Genomic DNA, 17,347 nt, shown 5'->3' with positions numbered 1-17,347 from the left:
CCAGGATCGGCGTTCCACAGCATGAACCTGCCCCATTAGCACCATGATGCATGCATTGTCAGGGCCCATGCTTTCAGAGAAATCTGTGTCCATGTCCTGATCACTCACGGGACCGCGCTGACGTCGCCTCCTCGCCCGGTATCGCGTTGCCATGTTCTGGTGCTGCATATACTGCTGGATAATGCGTGTGGTGTTTAATTTGCTCCTAATTGCCAAAATGAGCTCAGCGGCCTCCATGCTTGCCTTGGTATGGCGTCCGCACAGAAAGAAGGCGCGGAACGATTGTCTGCCGTTGCTCTGATGGAGGGAGGGGCGACTGACGACACGGCTTACAGGGTTGGCTTCAGGGAGCTAAAATCAACAAAGGGTGTGCCTGTACATCAAGGAGTATTTCAGGCAGGACTGCACGGAGGGTTCCAATAAGAAATGGTGCACCTAAGTTATCGTTGTTATTGGAACAAGGAGGTTAGCCTGGCCTCTGATTGATACATGGCTAGATTTACCTTGCTGCACCTTCTCTGTGAGTGACTGCAGTGTGATCTAGACAGGGGAGGAGGCAAATGAGTACAAAACAAATCTGGTCTATTTCTTGTTCTGACCCACTCCATCTATCTTTTACATCTTTGGCTGGCAGCAGACGGTGCAGAAGGACTGCATGCCATCCACATCTCATGGCTGCTTGGCAGAAGATGGTACAGTACGACTGCTAGCAGTCCGTATCGCCTGCCCGCTCACCATAAGACGGTTCAATAGGACTGCAGGACTAAAGAGAATGACCTGGTCAAGTCACTCCAAATTTAGTCCCTGCGCCCATGTCTGCCCAGGCGCTCCCAGCCGACGTGGCCAGGAGCACCTCGGACACGACGAGGACGACTACCAGTCGTATTGCACCGTCTGCTGCCAGAAGGCAATGGGTTGCTGCTACTGTGCAGCAAAGCCGTACCGCGTCTGCCAGCACCCAGGAGACATAGGGTGACGGTTACCTGAGCGGGCTCCATGCTTGCCATGGTATGGCGTCTGCACAGGTAACTCAGGAAAAAAGGCGCGAAATGATTGTCTGCCCTTGCTTTCACGGGGGGAGGGAGGGAACGGGGGCCTGACGATATGTACCCAGAACCACCCGCGACAATGTTTTAGCCCCATCAGGCATTGGGATCTCAACCCAGAATTCCAATGGGCAGCAGAGACTGCGGGAACTGTGGGATAGCTACCCACAGTGCAACGCTCCGGAAGTCGACGCTTGCCTCGGTACTGTGGAAGCGCTCCGCCGAGTTAATGCACTTAATGCACTTAGAGCATTTTCTGTGGGGACACACACACTTGAATATATAAAACCGATTTCTAAAAAAACGACTTCTATAAATTCGACCTAATTTCGTAGTGTAGACATACCCTAAGGTGCCACAAGTACTCCTTTTCTTTAAGCTGAAAGGTAGCACCTTGGACAGAGCAGTGCTGGGGAAGGGTAGAAAGAGCTGGGAAGCTCTGGCCAAGGAAAACCCCAGGCTGCCGGCCTAGCTACCAAGGGCCGGGCAAGTGTATAGGGCCGAAGGGGAAGCGGCCCAAGGACAATAGCAGGGTAAGGGGAGAGAAGGAGGGCAGAGAAGCTGCCACTAGAGGGTCCCTGGTTCAGGACCCAGAGTAGCGGGTGGGCCTGGGTCTCCCCCTTCTCCCTTGTACTATGCCTGGCTGAAGAGGAGCATGGCCTGATCCAGGCTGTGGCTGGCCCCTGCGATGAAGGGGCTAGACTCAGAGGCTGCAGCCGGCCACTATGGCAGGTGCAGATGGTGGACTGCTGATAACACCAAATCCCCGGAAGCGGGTTAGACCAGAGCAGTGGGCACTGCTGGAGGGCAGTGTCCTGAAGAGGACGCTGCCGAGTGAGGAGCATCGCGGGTCCAGACGCCAGCAGGGCGAGAGACAGATGGGACACCACCAGCAGAGGGTGCCCTGCAGAGGTCGGAGCTAATTCCCAGACGTGCCAGCAGGAGGTACTGCGGTGGTGAGTCCCAACCCTTTCACAGGACTCAAACTACTTTAAATTCACTGGGGGCTTATAACTCAGCACTAAAGAGGCACCATTATAGAAGTCTGCAACAGCAGCAGAAATACCTCTCCCAGTGGTACTTTCAGCATCTTATACTGCTAGACAGCAAGACTTCTCTAGGAAGGGACACAAATCACAGAGGAGAAGGCCATCTGGTTCACCAGCCAGCATGTCATCCATCAGCTTTAGGCAAGCAGACAATTTGACTCTCCTATCAAGGGCAGCATTCCAGTTGTAAACTTCCCAACCATGTCTCCTCCATTTGGGGACAGGCTCCCTCACTTCTACACATAGGTGTTGTCTCTGTGGGTGCTCTGGGGCTGGAGCACCCACGGAAAAAACATAGTGGGTGCTCAGCAGCCCTGTGGATCAGCTCCTCCCCTTCTCCCCCAGTGCCTCCACCCACCAGCAGCCTCACTGATCAGCTCCTCCCCCACCCTCCCAGCATCTCCCACCCACCGCAGATTAGCTATTCAGTCATGTGCAGGAGGTGCTTTGCGGGCGGGGGGAGGGAGAGGGCGGGGCGTGCTCAAGGGATGGGGCAAAGGGGGCGGGAAGAGGTGGGGTGGGGAAGAGACAGAGGGGGCACTGCCCTTAAATAGCCTTGGGAGAGGCTACGAGATAAAATTACAATAGATTTATAAATGGCTGATATTTTAAAGCTGTGGATATGTTCTGTTCCTCACGGATTTTTCAACTCCACAGGGTATGGTATTGTATCAATACATTTAGTGTATATATCTAGCAATACGCACAACTGATTGCTGAATATTTATTGACTTTTTGCTCTCATTCTCTTCTGCGTGCTTGCTTTATTGTTAAGCCTGAGGCTTGTAAAAGGAACACTCATGAGAATTCTTTTTTGATGGTCAGTAAAAAGATGTATTTGTCATAGCATGTGAGAGGGGTTAGCAGAATGTCACATCCCATTATTTCAGTTCTCTCTGCAAGTACAGCAAACATCATAAGTCATATAGTCATTTAAGTAAGATATGTCTTCATATTCCTTCTATTGTATTAAAAAGAAGTACCATATTTTAAAAATAGAAGATGCACAAAAGTTTTTCTTTACATTTTTCCATTTTTAACTCTATCTTTTCTTTTCTCTCTCTGTTTTCATTTTTTTTAAAGTATTTTCTGTACTCTGTGTTGGCTCTGATCATCTTATGGGAGGGCAGGATGTTTAGGGCTTGTCTCCATAGCAAGCTATTGCACAGCATGTTCATACACTGTAGATGCACACAGTGGATTGCCACACACTAATTCTCTATGGAGACAAGCCCTTAATCATAGCTTTTATTTTGCTTGCTTGTTTTTTGTTGTATATGTTAAGGTCCTCAAGTCTTGCCAAAGAGAGCTACCATATTCACAAATGTTCTTATTTGCATAATTAAAATACCTTAACATATAGTATCATAGGATCCTTCACAGCGTCATGTGTAATCTAAAGGGAAATGGAAAGTTTCTAATGCAAGATATATAGAGATATATTTTAACGAATTCATCAATCCTAATTATCCGCAATGACATCCTACACTATAACATATATATGTTTACATTTTGAATTTAACACCCTTTTTTTCAGCCTGCATGCCATTAAGGATGAGATGTTTCTTAGACATGCTTTGTACCGTCAGGCAGCATCATTTAACCAGGCATCCCTCAATCAAACGGTATGTAAAAACAACTATGCGATTGTTTTTTAATGTTTTGTTTTTATTGGAAGCTATTTGGACCTTCTAACACTGCAAAAGCCTAGTAATAGACTTAGATTATGAAGCCAAGCAAATCCAAAAGCAAGAATTAGAAAGATACAAAAGTGATTCACTACAGAGAGAGTATGAGGGAGATTCCCACACCTGAGCCATTTTTTTAAGTGACAAATCTGAGGAATTGTCCCAAATTGAGGTGTTAGTAGAGGGGGTTTTGGAACAAATAAATAAATTTTTACACAGTAGTGAGTGACCAGGACCTAATGGTATTCACCCAAGAGTTTTGAAGAAACTCAAATATGAAATTGCAGAACTTCCAACTGTGGTATGTAACATATCAGTGCCAGATGACTGGAAGACAGCTAATGTAACACTGATGATGGGTTGTTGGGGGTTTTTTTGGTTTTTTGGGGTTGGTTTTTGGGGGGGGGGGTTTGGTTTTTTAAAGGCTCCAGGCGTGATCCTGGCACCTACAGGCCAGTAAGCCTATCTTCCATATCAGGAAAATTCGTTGAAATTATAATAAAGAACAGAGTTATGAGACAAATTGATTAACATGATTTGTTTGGGAAGAGTCTTTTGTAAATGGAAATCATGTCTCACCAATCTATCAGATATCTTGAGGGGGTCAACAAATGTGGACAAGGGTGATCCAGTCAATATAGTATACTTGGACTTTCAAAAAGCCTTTGACAAGTTCCCTCACTAAAGGCTCTTAAGCAAACTAAGCAGTCTTAGGATAAGAGGGAAGGTCCTCTCATGGATCAATAACTGCTGAAAAGACAGGAAACAAAGGGTAGGAATGAATGGTCAGTTTTCAGAATGGAGAGAAGTAAATAGAAAAGTCCTTCAGGGATCTGTACTAGGACCAGTGCTGTTCAAGATATTCATAAATGATCTGGAAAAAGGGGTAAAGAGTGAAGTGGCAAAGTTTGCAGATGATACAAAATTACTCAAGATAGTTAAGTCCAAAGCAGACTGCGAAGAGTTACGAAGGGATTTCACAAAACTGGGTAACTGGGCAACAAAATGACAAATGAAATTCAATGTTGATAAATGCAAAGTAATTCATATTGCAAAAAAGAATCTGAACTATTCATACAAAATGATGGGGTCTAAATTAGCTGTTACCACTCAAAATAGAGATCTTGAAGTCATCATAAATAATCTCTGAAAACATCTGCTCAGAGTGTAGTGGCAATCAAAAAAACTAACAAAATGTTAGGAACCATTAGGAAAGGAATAGATAAGCCAGAAAATATCCTAATGCCACTATATAAATCCATGGTATGCCCATGCCTTGAATACTGCATGCAGTTCTGGTTGCCCCATCTCAAAAACAATATCTTAGAACAGGAAACAAAAACAGAATGGCAACAATAATGATTAGGGGTAAGGAACAGTATCCATATGAGGAAAGATTAAAAAGACTGGGACTATTATCTTAAAAAAGAGATGAGTAAGGGGAATATGATAGAGGGCTATAAAATCATGAATGGTGTGAGAAAGTGAATAAGAGCGTTATTTACGCCTCCACATAACAAATGAACTACTGGTCAGCCAATGAAATTAATAGGCAGCAGGTCTAAAACAAGCATAAGGAAGTACTTCTTCACACAACGCACAACCAGTGGAACTCATTGCCAGGTGATGTTGTGAAGGCCAAAAGTGTATCTGAGTACAAAACAGAATTAGATAAGTTCATGGATAATAGGTCCATCACTGACCATTAGCCAAGATGGTCAGGAATGCAGTCCTATGCTCTGGGTGTCCCTAAATGTCTGACTGCCAGAAGGTGGGACTGGACAACGGGATGGATCACTTGATAATTGCCCTGTCCTGGTCATTCCCTCTGAAGCATCTGGTACTATCCACTGTTGGAAGACAGGATACTGGGGTAGATGGACCATTGGTCTGACCCAACATGGTCATTCTTATGTTCTAATGATTGAAGCAGATTTTCAAATACGGTTTTATTGCATGCACACAGTTCTGTGTACCTAATTTGTATGTGCATGTTGTGGATGAAAATGAGATCACCTTTGCTGGGGTGCAGGGTATGCCAAATCACCACAATGGCTTATGTACCACAAGCAATATCATTATGAAATACTCAAGAGTTGATCTGGAGACTGAAAGCAAGATCACAGCTTGTTTATTATACCCCACCATTGGGGAGTAAGGGTCTATAAGATTGTTATTCCCATGTGTGGGCTATTCCCATTGTGGGTCACATTGTGATTCCAAAGGGCCACTAATTGCTCTCCCATACATGTAGGTGGGGAGTCGGTGGGTAGCAGTGGGGAATTAGACAAGTTTTGTCTCTTGCTCTCCCTCCTCCCCCAAAACATTAGCCAACCCAGCTGAGCTGAGCTGGCTCAAAGAGGAAATAATAATCTGCATCAGGGAAAGACCTGGCACAAATTGCTTCCTCTCTGGAATGAGGGATTGAATTGTGACTCTGAGTCACAATTTATTCCCTAATCTGCTCCTGAGGCAATGCAACTATGTGCTGTCCCTTACTTGGGACAGACTGTGTTGTTACAATGTAGCCCTAAGGAATATGACACACACATGCACACTATTCAAAGAAGGACCTAAGAGAAAGTGCTTGGCAAAATAGAAATGGAAGGTTTATTGTTTAAAATTCACTTATTGCTTGGCAACTGAACGTATACAAAGGGAAAAACATTTATTTCCTTCACAAAAAGTTGTGTGTATGCTCTGTCCAATTTGTGCTGCTCTGGCAATGTAAAGGAGATGAGTCTGATGACCTGGTCATTCAGCTTGGTCAGATCTGTAATCAGCCATAGCTCTCATCTCCAGTGGACTTTCCCAATAGAACTAGAAGTCTTAACACTCAGACAACAGTACTTGGCACTATAAGTTTGAAAATCCTTCAGTTGGTGAATAAATTCAAAGAATACATCAAGGAATGCCTCTGTTGGAGCCAGACTCATTTTAACTACAGCTGTCCATCCTAATGGATGGGGAAGTACTTCTATAGTCACTATCAACTCAAAGGAAATGGATAAAGTCAGAAAATGTCTGTATATTTCCCTACATTATAGTTCAAACATAAAGATAGTAAAATCAACCCTGCTGAGGTCAGTCAGGCAATGATATAGCTGTTACATATCATAGAATCATAGAATATCAGGGTTGGAAGGGACCCCAGAAGGTCATCTAGTCCAACCCCCAACAGTCCATATCTGTACATGCAAGGGAGAATTTCCATTAGTGGAACTACTCGCACACTTAAATCTAAACACGTACTTAAGTGCTTTACAGAATAGGGATGGAATTATTCACATTCTTAATTGCTTTGCTGAATCAGAACCTTAATGCATACATGCATTGTCCTGGACATGCAGGGAGAAAGACAAGATGCAAGGGATGTGGATAATTAGGCCACAACTGTAATTATTTAATTCATATGGGAACTATCTGGCAATAGGTCATACAGTGAAGTCATCATTCTTTCCTTAATGATTTCCACCTGTTTGAAGTCTGCCATCAGCCCCACCACCCCACCCCACCCCTCCACACCTGATTCTCACCCCATTGCTGGGACCGCACTGACCTTAACTCATATGAGGGCTAAGGTGCTGTGTAAAGGGGGTTGTCTCCTTGTTATATCAGACGTTGGAAGCTCCTACCCCATTCCCCAGCTTCTTCAGGAGATGCCTTTTCCTAAGTCCACTTCCAATTCTGTTTTATCAGGGAACCAAACCCCCTATAGAGCTGTTAGGATATAGATATACAGGCCTGTCTGTAAAGGCCTATACGCTAAGAATTTAGGTGTATTCTTATCACCTGGCTAGTTAGAGGTATAAAAGAAAGAATCAAAATCACTGTCTGCCAGTGTAAGGTCCTTCTCTTACTGTGACAGTCTGAGGCCCTGTTCTTAGGCTAAGGCCTTTGGCTAAGCAGCAGAGGCAGCCATAAGCTGGGAAGTGACCGGTCACATCCTCACATTCCAAACTAGTCACATTGAAATAAGGTGCTATTGGGCTGTTAAGAATACAATCCTGTCCTGATAATGCCTATCGCCTCCAAAGAAAGGGAAGTGCCTTGAAGATGTAAAAGGAAACTTAGTTTGATAACATCCTGTCTGGCAAGAACTCACTTATCAATTTCTGTGTTTGTTCTATCACTGTAGTCCCCATTTCCCCATTGTTTGTCTGTATAATCTCTGTCTGGTTCTGTGATTGTTTCTGTCTGCTGTATAATTAATTTTGCTGGGTGTAAACTAATTAAGGTGGTGGGATATAATTGGTTAAATAATCATGTTAGGATTGGTTAGTTAAATTTTAGGAAAATGATTGGTTAAGATATAGCTAAGCAGAACCCAAGTTTTACTAGATAAGTCTGCAGTCAATCAGGAAGTGGGTGGGTGTGTGGGTGGGGGAAATGGGAACAGGGAATGAGGGTGGGGAAATTGGAATCATGTTTTGCTAAAGGGGGAAATGGGAACAGGGACACAGGTGTAAGGCTCTGTGGGGTCAGAGCTGGGAAGGGGGACACTAAGGAAGGAAACTGGAATCATGCTTGCTGGAAGTTCACCCCAATAAACATTGAATTGTTTGCACCTTTGGACTTCAGGTATTGTTGCTCTCTGTTCATGCGAGAAGGACCAGGGAAGTAAGTGGGTGAAGGAATAAGCCCCCTAACAAGAGCGAGTACCTGCATTGGCCACCAGAACTTGCCACCAATTAGGCTGGCTATCTCCTCCCCACCCCTAGCCACTTTCCATGATAGTTATAAAATGCTTTGCAGAGTGGGGATGGAATTAGAAGATTAAGTGCTTTGCTGAATAAGAACCTTAATGCGAACATGCAGAGTAGATGAGTTACAGTTGCTGTGAAAACTAGGGCTGTCAAGCGATTAAAAAAATTAATCTCAATTAATCACACTGTTAAACAATAATAGAATATCATCTATTTAAATATTTTTTTGATTTTTTTTCTACATTTTCAAATATATTGATTTCAGTTACAACACAGAATACAAAATGTTCATTAGATTTATTTTTAATACAAATATTTGCACTGTAAAAAACAAAATAAATCGTATTTTTCAATTCCCCCATTACAAGTACTGTAGTGCAATCTCTTTATCATGAAAGTTGAATTTACAAATGTAGAATTATATACCAAAAAACTTCATTCAAAAATAAAACAGTGTAAAACTTTAAAGCCTACACATCCACTCAGTCCTACTTCATGTTCAGCCAATTACAAACAAATCTGTTTACATTTTCAGGAGATAATGTTGCCTGCTTCTTGTTTATGTCAACTGAAAGTGAGAACAAGCATTCGCATGGCACCAGTATTGCAAGATATTTATGTGCCAGATGTGCTAAAGATTCTTATGTCCCTTCATCCTTCAACCACCATTCCAGAGGATGTGTCCATGATGATGATGGGTTCCACTCGATAACGATCCAAAACAGTGCTGACCAATGCATGTTCATTTTCATCATCTGAGTCAGATGCCACCAGCAGAAGATTAATTTTCTTTTTTGGTGGCTCAGGTGATGTAGTTTCCACATCGGAGTGTTGCTCTTTTAAGACATCTGAAAGCAAGCTCCATTCCTTGTCCCTCTCAGATTTTGGAAGGCACTTCAAATTCTTATACTTTGGGTAGAGTGCTGGTTCTATCTTTAGAAATCTCATATTGGTACCTTCTTTGCATTTTGTCAAACCTGAAGTGAAAGTGTTCTTAAAATGAACAACATGTCCTGGATCATCATCTGAGACTGCTATAACGTGAAATATATGGCAGAATGTGGGTAAAACAGAACAGGAGACATACAATCCTCCCCCCAAGGAGTTCAGTCACAAATTTAATTAATGCATTATTTTTTTAATGAGCATCATCAGCATGGAAGTATGTCCTCTGGAATGGTGGCTGAAGAATGAAGGGTCATACAAATGTTTAGCATATCTGGCACGTAAATACCTTGCAATGCTGGGTACAAAAATCCCAAGTGAACATCTGTTCTCACTTTCAGGTGACATTGTAAATAAAAAGCAGGCAGTAATTTCTCCCATAAATGTAAACAAACTTGTTTGTCTTGGCAGTTGGCTGAACAAGAAGTAGGACTGAGTGGACATGTAGGCAGACATGCCAAACTCATGGGGGGGGGGGAACCCACAGAAAATGGGCTTGTTTTTGGCTTAATTGGCTTGTGAGTTGCTTTTTGGCTTGTGGCTTGTAGCTTGTTGCTGCTTTTTTTTTTAATTTTTTTTTTTGGATCGGTTCCTGGGAAGCAGGGGCAAGTGTGGGAGAGAGTCGGGGTGCACAGCGGGCCCACCACAGTCCCAGACTGCATGCCAGGGGGATCTAGTCTCATAGAGTGTTGGGGTTCTTAGGGATTGGCTTGTTTTGGCCTTCTTTTAAAATGGGATTAGCTTGATTTCTGGCTTATTGTGAAAGTCAGGGTGCTTATTTAACACACAAAAGTTGGCAGCTGTGCTCGTAGGCTCTAAAGTTTTACATTTTGTTTTTGAGTGCAGTTACGTAACAACAAAATAATCTACATTTGTAAATTGCACTTTCACGACAAAGAGATTGCACTACAATACTTACATGAGGTGAATTGAAAAATACTATTTCTTTTGTCGTTTTTACAGTGCAAATATTTGTAATAAATATAATATAAAATGAGCACTGTATACTTTGTATTCTGTGTTGTAATTGAAGTCAATATATTTTAAAATGTAGAAAAACATCCAAAAATATTTAATAAATTTCAACTGAGATTCTATTTTTAACAGTGTGATTAATCATGATGAATTTTTTTAATCGCAATTAATTTTTTTAGTTAATCGCATGAGCTAACTGTGATTAATCAACAGCCCTAGTGCAAACCAAATGTTCAACTTCTTGACATTGATGCAATTAAAAATTAAATTATAATAGTTTGCACATATATTGTGTTTTTGTACTGATACATATTGTTTATTGCATAAGGTCACATACAAAGTCCAGCTGTGAACATATTCGATTCTACATGTAAAAGAGCTGTTTTTTTACTTTAACAATATTTGAACTGGCTTTTGTGTGTCATTACTGTATGCAACCTCCCCATTTAGTCAGATGAACAAAACATTGCATGCTATTTCAGTATTTTATTATTGAAGCTTCGTTGTTTGTGAGCATACATGGTCTTAAGTTATGTTTTCTTGAAATATGCTTAACATGTTTTTGTTTTACAGCTTGCTGTTCCTCTCTATATTGAAACTGGTGCAAGCCAAATAAATGAACGAAGGGGTGCTTTATATTTACCTTTTTCACCATTGGTATGTAACTTCTTTTTTCATTAAATGTAACTGTTTAAAAAATGTTTGTGAATACTACAAGTGTATAGTAGAATTTTCTGACAATTTAGAAAAGTAAAATTTTTACATAGCAAGGAGTCAGCAAAAAATCTGTGATTTTCACAATGAAAAAAATTCTAGTGATTCTTTTGACCACTTATATCTGACAATTGTTTATTGCATATATCAGAAAATTCACTATACATGTGTACATTTTAACATGTAGTTGTGAATGTTGTAATTTACATCAACTTTTACTTTTTCAGAACTTAGACAAACGGTCTATATTGAATAATAATTTATGATAGAAGATCTATAGAATATCTAAGGCCAACACTAAATTGAATAACATTTAACAATAAAATTTGTATGTCCTTTTTTAAAATTAGAAAATTGAATAACAAATAATTTACTGTTAAGGTTGCTATGCGTAATTCAAGAAAAGACATAATAAGGTTACAAAAACAGTTCTAGTCTTCCATCTTAACATTCAGTTAATACAGACCAAAAATTTTAAAAGAATGATTCTCAATGGCAGGCATCTAAACAACCTTAGCTCTACCCTTTTAACAAGACATTAGCAACAGCAACAAACTCTTAATGAACCTTATCCCTTTATCATGTAGCTCTCTCAGAACTGTATATGAAAATTTAAATAACAGTGTATAGGTACTGTATCTCAAATAGCAAATAGGTATTAAATGACTTACTAGGTATTCAATGACTTAGTATATAGGTATGTCAAATAGCAGTCTTTTCTTACTGAGAAAAATAGTTCACTATACCCCTAATTAGACAACTGTAATTAGAGAGTAAGGTACTGAATAGACGAAACATAATCCTTAAACCAGATAATAAAACTTTCCCTATTACCTTTAAAAAAAACCTGTTCATGTGATAGTAAGCCACCACACTTGTTACTATAGAAGAATATACACAAAATTCTCAATTTTTTATTTATAATGTGTGACAGAGCTCCTTCTCTGCCTCAGTGGGTTCTGCGCTTCCACTTAGCGGTGGGCCAGGGTATTCCTCTCTACCTCAGAATTTTCCCACACCCCTAAGCTTGTTGTCCATGCCTTGCCTGAGCAGGGTTCCTCCCTGACAGGGGAGGCAGAGGGGAGCCTCTTAGTCTCTGGTAGCCCCTCCGGGCATGGTGGCAACAAACCAGGCACCTAGTTCAGTCTCTTCCCTCAGACCTCCACGGCCCAGAAGGGCTGTTCACCCTATTGGGTAGGGTTTCCCTTGCCCTTCGCCTCTGTACCTGTGGAGTTTTCCCCCCTGGTGTTTGTCAGCATCTGCACCACCCAGTTCTCTAGTAGCAAGCTTTCCTCCCACAACTCCTATCACACACCCCTATCTGGCTGGAGGGGAGGCTTTTAACAGGTTCTGGCAGGCCCTTGATTGGCCCCAGGTGTCCTAATTAACCTAGAGCAACCTCTGTTCAGTTACCAAGGGAAAAGGGATCTGCTTAGCCAGGGGCTAATATACCTGCCTTCCAGCGCTCTCCTGTAGCCATCTGGCCTGACCCTGTCACATATCCCTCCCCCCTGCTCAGCACCATGGGGTTGGGCAACTTGGGTCGCTAGACAGTATACCCAGGACAAGCCATCCGCAGCGCCATGGCGGCTTCCGGCTGTGTGTTGGAGGGACAAGAACCATCTTCTTTTTGTTCTGTTGCATCCACTGGAGGGGGGCATGGTCGGTCATGAGGACAAATCGCCGGCCTAGCAGGTAATATTGTAGAGTTTCCATGGCCCACTTAATGGTGAGGCACTCCATCTCTACTGCTGCATATTTCTGTTCCCTCAGAAGGAGTTTTCTGCTAAGGTAAAGGATTGGGCGTTTGTCTTCTCTGACCATCTGTGACAGGACAGCCCACAACCCCACTTTGTATGCATCTATCTGTAAAATGAATTCTTTACTAAAGTCTGGGGCTATGAGTACAGAGTTGCTGCACTGGGCTGTCCGCAGGTCTGTAAATGCCCCCTCTGCCACATCGGTCCATCTCACCATGTCAGGTCCCCGGGCCTTGTCAGGTCCTTCAGGGAACTTGCCTTCGTGGCGAAGTGGGGGATAAATCACCGGTAGTACCCCACTACTACGTCAGGAACGCTCAGATTTGTTTTTTCTGGTTTGGCTGGGGCCAATTTTGGATTGCTTCCAGCTTATTTAGTTGGGGCTTTACCACGCCTCTCCCTACAATGTATCCTAGGTAGTTAGCCTCCACTAGCCCTATGGCACAATGGGCAGGATTGGCTGTGAGGCCAGCACGCCTTAGGGTATTCAGCACCGCTTCTACCTTTTCCAGGTGGGTCTCCTAGTCTGAGGCATAGATAATCACGTAGTCCAGGTAATTCTTGGCCCGCGCCACTTCCCGCAGCCCCCATTGGCCTGGAACGGCGAACCGCAGCCAGTGGGAGCTGCAATCGGCCGAACCTGTGGATGCTACAGGCCACGTGCCAAAGGTTGCTGATCCCTGGGCTAGAGGAATCTGCCAATACCCCTTTGTCAAATCCAGGGTGGTCAGGAACCTGACGTTGCCCAATCGGTCAACTAACACGTCTATGCAGGGTATAAGGTATGCATCAAACTGGGATACCTCTTTCAGCTGGCAAAAGTCATTGCAGAACCTTGTGGTGCCGTCGAGTTTGGGCACCAGCATGATCAGGCTGGACCACTGACTGTGAGATTCCTCGATGACTCCTAATTCCAACATTCTCTTCACTTTGGCCTTGACATCCTCCCTTTTGGCCACTAGGACCCGTATCGTCACCTTTTCCCCGGGGTTTGTGAGGATGTGGTGATATGCCTTGGTCATCCAGCCTGGTCTCATTGAGAACGCATCCTGGTTCCAGTTGACCATCTTGGATGCCTCGGTCTTTTGATCTGGCGTCAACTCTGGGGATATCCTCACCTGCTCGGGGTGGCTGCTTTCCTGGGGCCAGGTGTCTTGGGTGACTACACATGTCTCTCAGGCATGCCAAGACTTCAGGAGGTTGACATGGTAGATCTACTCTTGTTTTAGGCATCCCAGCTGTCACACCTTGTAGTTCACCTCTCCCACAGGTCTGACCACTTGGTAGGGCCCTTGCCACTGGGCCAAAAGCTTACTGTCTGCCGTGGGTACCAATACCTTCACTCAGTCTCCAGGTTGGAACCGTCAAACCTTTGCTTGGAGGTTGTAGTGGTCTCATTGGGCCTCCTGTGCTTTCTCCAAGTGCTCCCATATGATGGGGGTGACTCAGGCTATCCGGTCTCTCATTTGTAGCACATGCTCAGTTATGTTTCTTGCCGCGTTGGGTTCTTCCTCCCAGATCTCCCTGGCTACGTCTAATACGCCACAGGGGTGGCGTCCGTATAATAGCTCGAAGGGGGAAAACCCAGTGGAAGCCTGAGGAACTTCCTGGATGGCAAACATGAGATAAGGCAATAGTGTGTCCCAATCTTTTTCATCCTGACTTACCACCTTCCTTATCATGTCCTTGAGGGTCATGTTGAACCTTACCACGAGACCATCAGTGTGCAGGTAGTAGACATGGAGTAGAGCACATAGGTCCTTCATCAATTTTGACATGAAAGGGGTCCCTTGGTCGGCCAGTATCTCCTTTGGTACCCCTACAAGGGCAAAGATCTTCACTAGCTCCTTTGCTATCGACTTGGAGGCCGTGTTCCATGGGGAATGGCTTTCGGGTACTGGGTGGCATAATCCAGGATGACAAGCACATGCTGGTGGCCTCAGGTCGTCTTCTTCAGGGGGCCCACCAAGTCCATGGCTTTCCGCTCAAACAGGACCTCTATGATTGGCAGAGGCACTAAAGGTGCCCTCAAGTGGACTGTGTTGCTGACACTCAGGGCAAGAAGCGCAATACCACTGGACTTCTTTGTGTATTCCTGTCCAGAAGAACCTTCGTAGGAATCGTGTCAGGGTCTTCTCTGCCCCTAGGTGCCCTCCAAAAAGGTGACTTTGGGCAAGGATTAACACCACCCTCAGATGGTTTCATGGCACCAGGAGCTGATGTACTTCCTGCCCCTGCATCTGTATGACTCAGTACAGGAGATCCTTCTTGATCATGAAGTAGGGTCCTGGTCCCCGGGCCTTTTTGTCTATGGATATCCCATCTATCTCAGCCACCTCCTTCCTGATGATATCGTATCTTAGGTCTTCTGCCTAGTCAAGCCCAAAATTCTCTCTATCAGAACTAACCTGCCTGAGCTCCAGGGGGCCTGGCTCTGCCCCCTCTGCCATCTTGGTGGCGTCATGGTTGGGACCAGCCTCGGATCCCTTTCCCGCTGGAGCGGACTCCATATCCGCTGCCCATGTCTGCATGCCTATGAGTGCGGCCTTCTGGCCCTGGATCAGAATCCAGGTTCCCAATGCCTTAGCTGCCCTCCCTTCCTTCCTGTTTGGAATTCCTGACCCTCCTGGGAATGGGGAACAGATCCTGAGATATGTCAGAGAAAATCAGGGGGTGGCATTCTGCTGTGGATGACTCATTAACTTCAGGATGCTCTCCTTCCTCCAACCCCTCTGGTGGGAGCAAGCTTCCAAACCCTGGGAAATCTCTCCGTGAGTACAGAATATGGGAGTTTAAGGTATGGGAACCCCGGTAATGTTCCCCTGGATCTCAATCTTTACCGGGATGGTGGGGTAATAACTAACCGCCCCATGGATACATGTTACCCCTGTACATTTGGCCTGCATCAGCTGACTGCATTTCACTAGCTTCCCTGAGATGAGGAGGTTAGCGCTCCCGGAGTCCACAAGCACCATGGTCTCTACCCCATTCTGTTTCATCGGCCTTGTATATTTATGTGGCATTACCGCAGTCCCCACAAAGATTGCGGTAATGCCACATAAATATACAAGGCCGATGTGTGGATTAGCTGGTCTTCCCAGTTCCCCAGGTTACACTGCATGGGCTCCTCAGCTTTGGGACACTGGGCTGCTATGTGCCCCAACTCTCTGCATGCATAACATCTATACATGGCCCTAGTCACCACCTGTCCTTTGGGCTAGGGGGACTGGCCCCACAGTCCTCTTTGCCCAGGTCACTCCATCCCTTCATGGCCCCTGGCTGGTCCTCTGCTCCCCTCTTCTCCCACCTAGACCTTCCCAGGTGCTGGGTCGTCCGAATTCCTGGGATCGGGGCGATCGTTTGATTCAGAATGAATCTTCCCTAGGTGGTCGTGAAAGTTCCTTGGCCATTATCCATCTCTCCACTAGTGCAACCACCTCATCATAGGAGGAGGGGTCATTCTGGCCCACCCTTGCATGAAGGTCTGGTGGCAGTCCCCTCATGTACTGGTCTATGACCAGAATCTCCTCGGGACTATTGGCCTTGGGTTGCAGCCACTTCCGTGCAAGGTGGGTGAGGTCAAATAGTTTGGACCTTGGAGGCTTGGTCTGTTGGTACCTCCACTTGTAATACCTCTGGGCCTGCACCGCTGCCATCACCCCGAATGGGCCAGGATCTCCGCTTTCAATTGGGGGTAGTCAGACGCCACTTTTACAGGCATATCATGGTAAGCCTTCTGGGCCTCCCCACACGAAAAGGAGGTGAGGATGTCAGCCTGGTCCTTGGGCCAGGCCTTACACAATGCAGTCCTTTCAAAGGTAAGGAGGTACGCTTCCACATAGTCTTCCGCAGTCATCTTTGGTAGGTAAGTGGTGGCCTTGCGGGCTCGCATCCCGTTGGGCCCATGGGCTATGGTGGTCAGGGCTTTCAGCTGGTCAATCAACTCTCACTGGAGGGCTCAGTCCTGGGCAGCCTGATTCGTCAACAATTGGTTGGTCTTGTGCTGCAACCCCATCGATTCCTGCTGGGCTGTCGTCTGGGATTAGGTGACCTCCTGCTGGGTCACTGTGGCCTGTACTAGTGCCCTCACCACATTGTCCATTGTGGTGAGGACAAGAAAATCCCCTTTTTCTCTTTTTTTGGCTTAGTCTGCTGCACAGTCACACAATCCCACCACTGACACCAGTTGTGACAGAGCTCCTTCTCTGCCTTGGAGGGTTCTGTGCTTCCACATAACAGTGGGCCGGGGTATTCCTCTCAACCTCAGAATTCCCCCATGCTCCTGGGCTTGCTGTCCATACCTTGCCTGAGAAGGGTTCCTCCCTGCTTATCCTGGGGCTAATATACCTGCCTTCCAGCACTCTCTTGTAACCATCTGGCCTGACCCTGTCACAAATGTTAAAAAGGTCTGTAAGAGACCATTCCCCTTCTAAAAAAATCAAAAGAAGTATTAACACTATTTCC

General features: G+C 44.8%; 1 protein-coding gene across 8 annotated transcripts in view; it reads left to right on the top strand.

Annotated features, from left to right (window-relative positions):
• C2H10orf67 (chromosome 2 C10orf67 homolog) overlaps nt 1-17,347 on the top strand; it is a 147,770-nt gene that overhangs the window by 104,680 nt on the left and 25,743 nt on the right. For all 8 annotated transcript variants that reach the window (XR_012157577.2, XR_012157579.2, XR_012157578.2 and 5 more), the window contains 2 exons: nt 3,633-3,720; nt 10,983-11,066. Coding sequence is in view for 5 of the 8 variants with exons in the window: in XM_073334241.2 (XP_073190342.1) it covers nt 3,633-3,720; nt 10,983-11,066 (172 nt within the window). In the remaining 3 variants the exon portion in view is untranslated. The remainder of the gene's footprint in view (nt 1-3,632; nt 3,721-10,982; nt 11,067-17,347) is intronic.

This window comes from Lepidochelys kempii, chromosome 2, assembly GCF_965140285.1.
Source record: "Lepidochelys kempii isolate rLepKem1 chromosome 2, rLepKem1.hap1, whole genome shotgun sequence".
Taxonomy (NCBI): domain Eukaryota; kingdom Metazoa; phylum Chordata; order Testudines; family Cheloniidae; genus Lepidochelys; species Lepidochelys kempii.
This window is presented reverse-complemented; position numbering and strand designations above follow the sequence as displayed.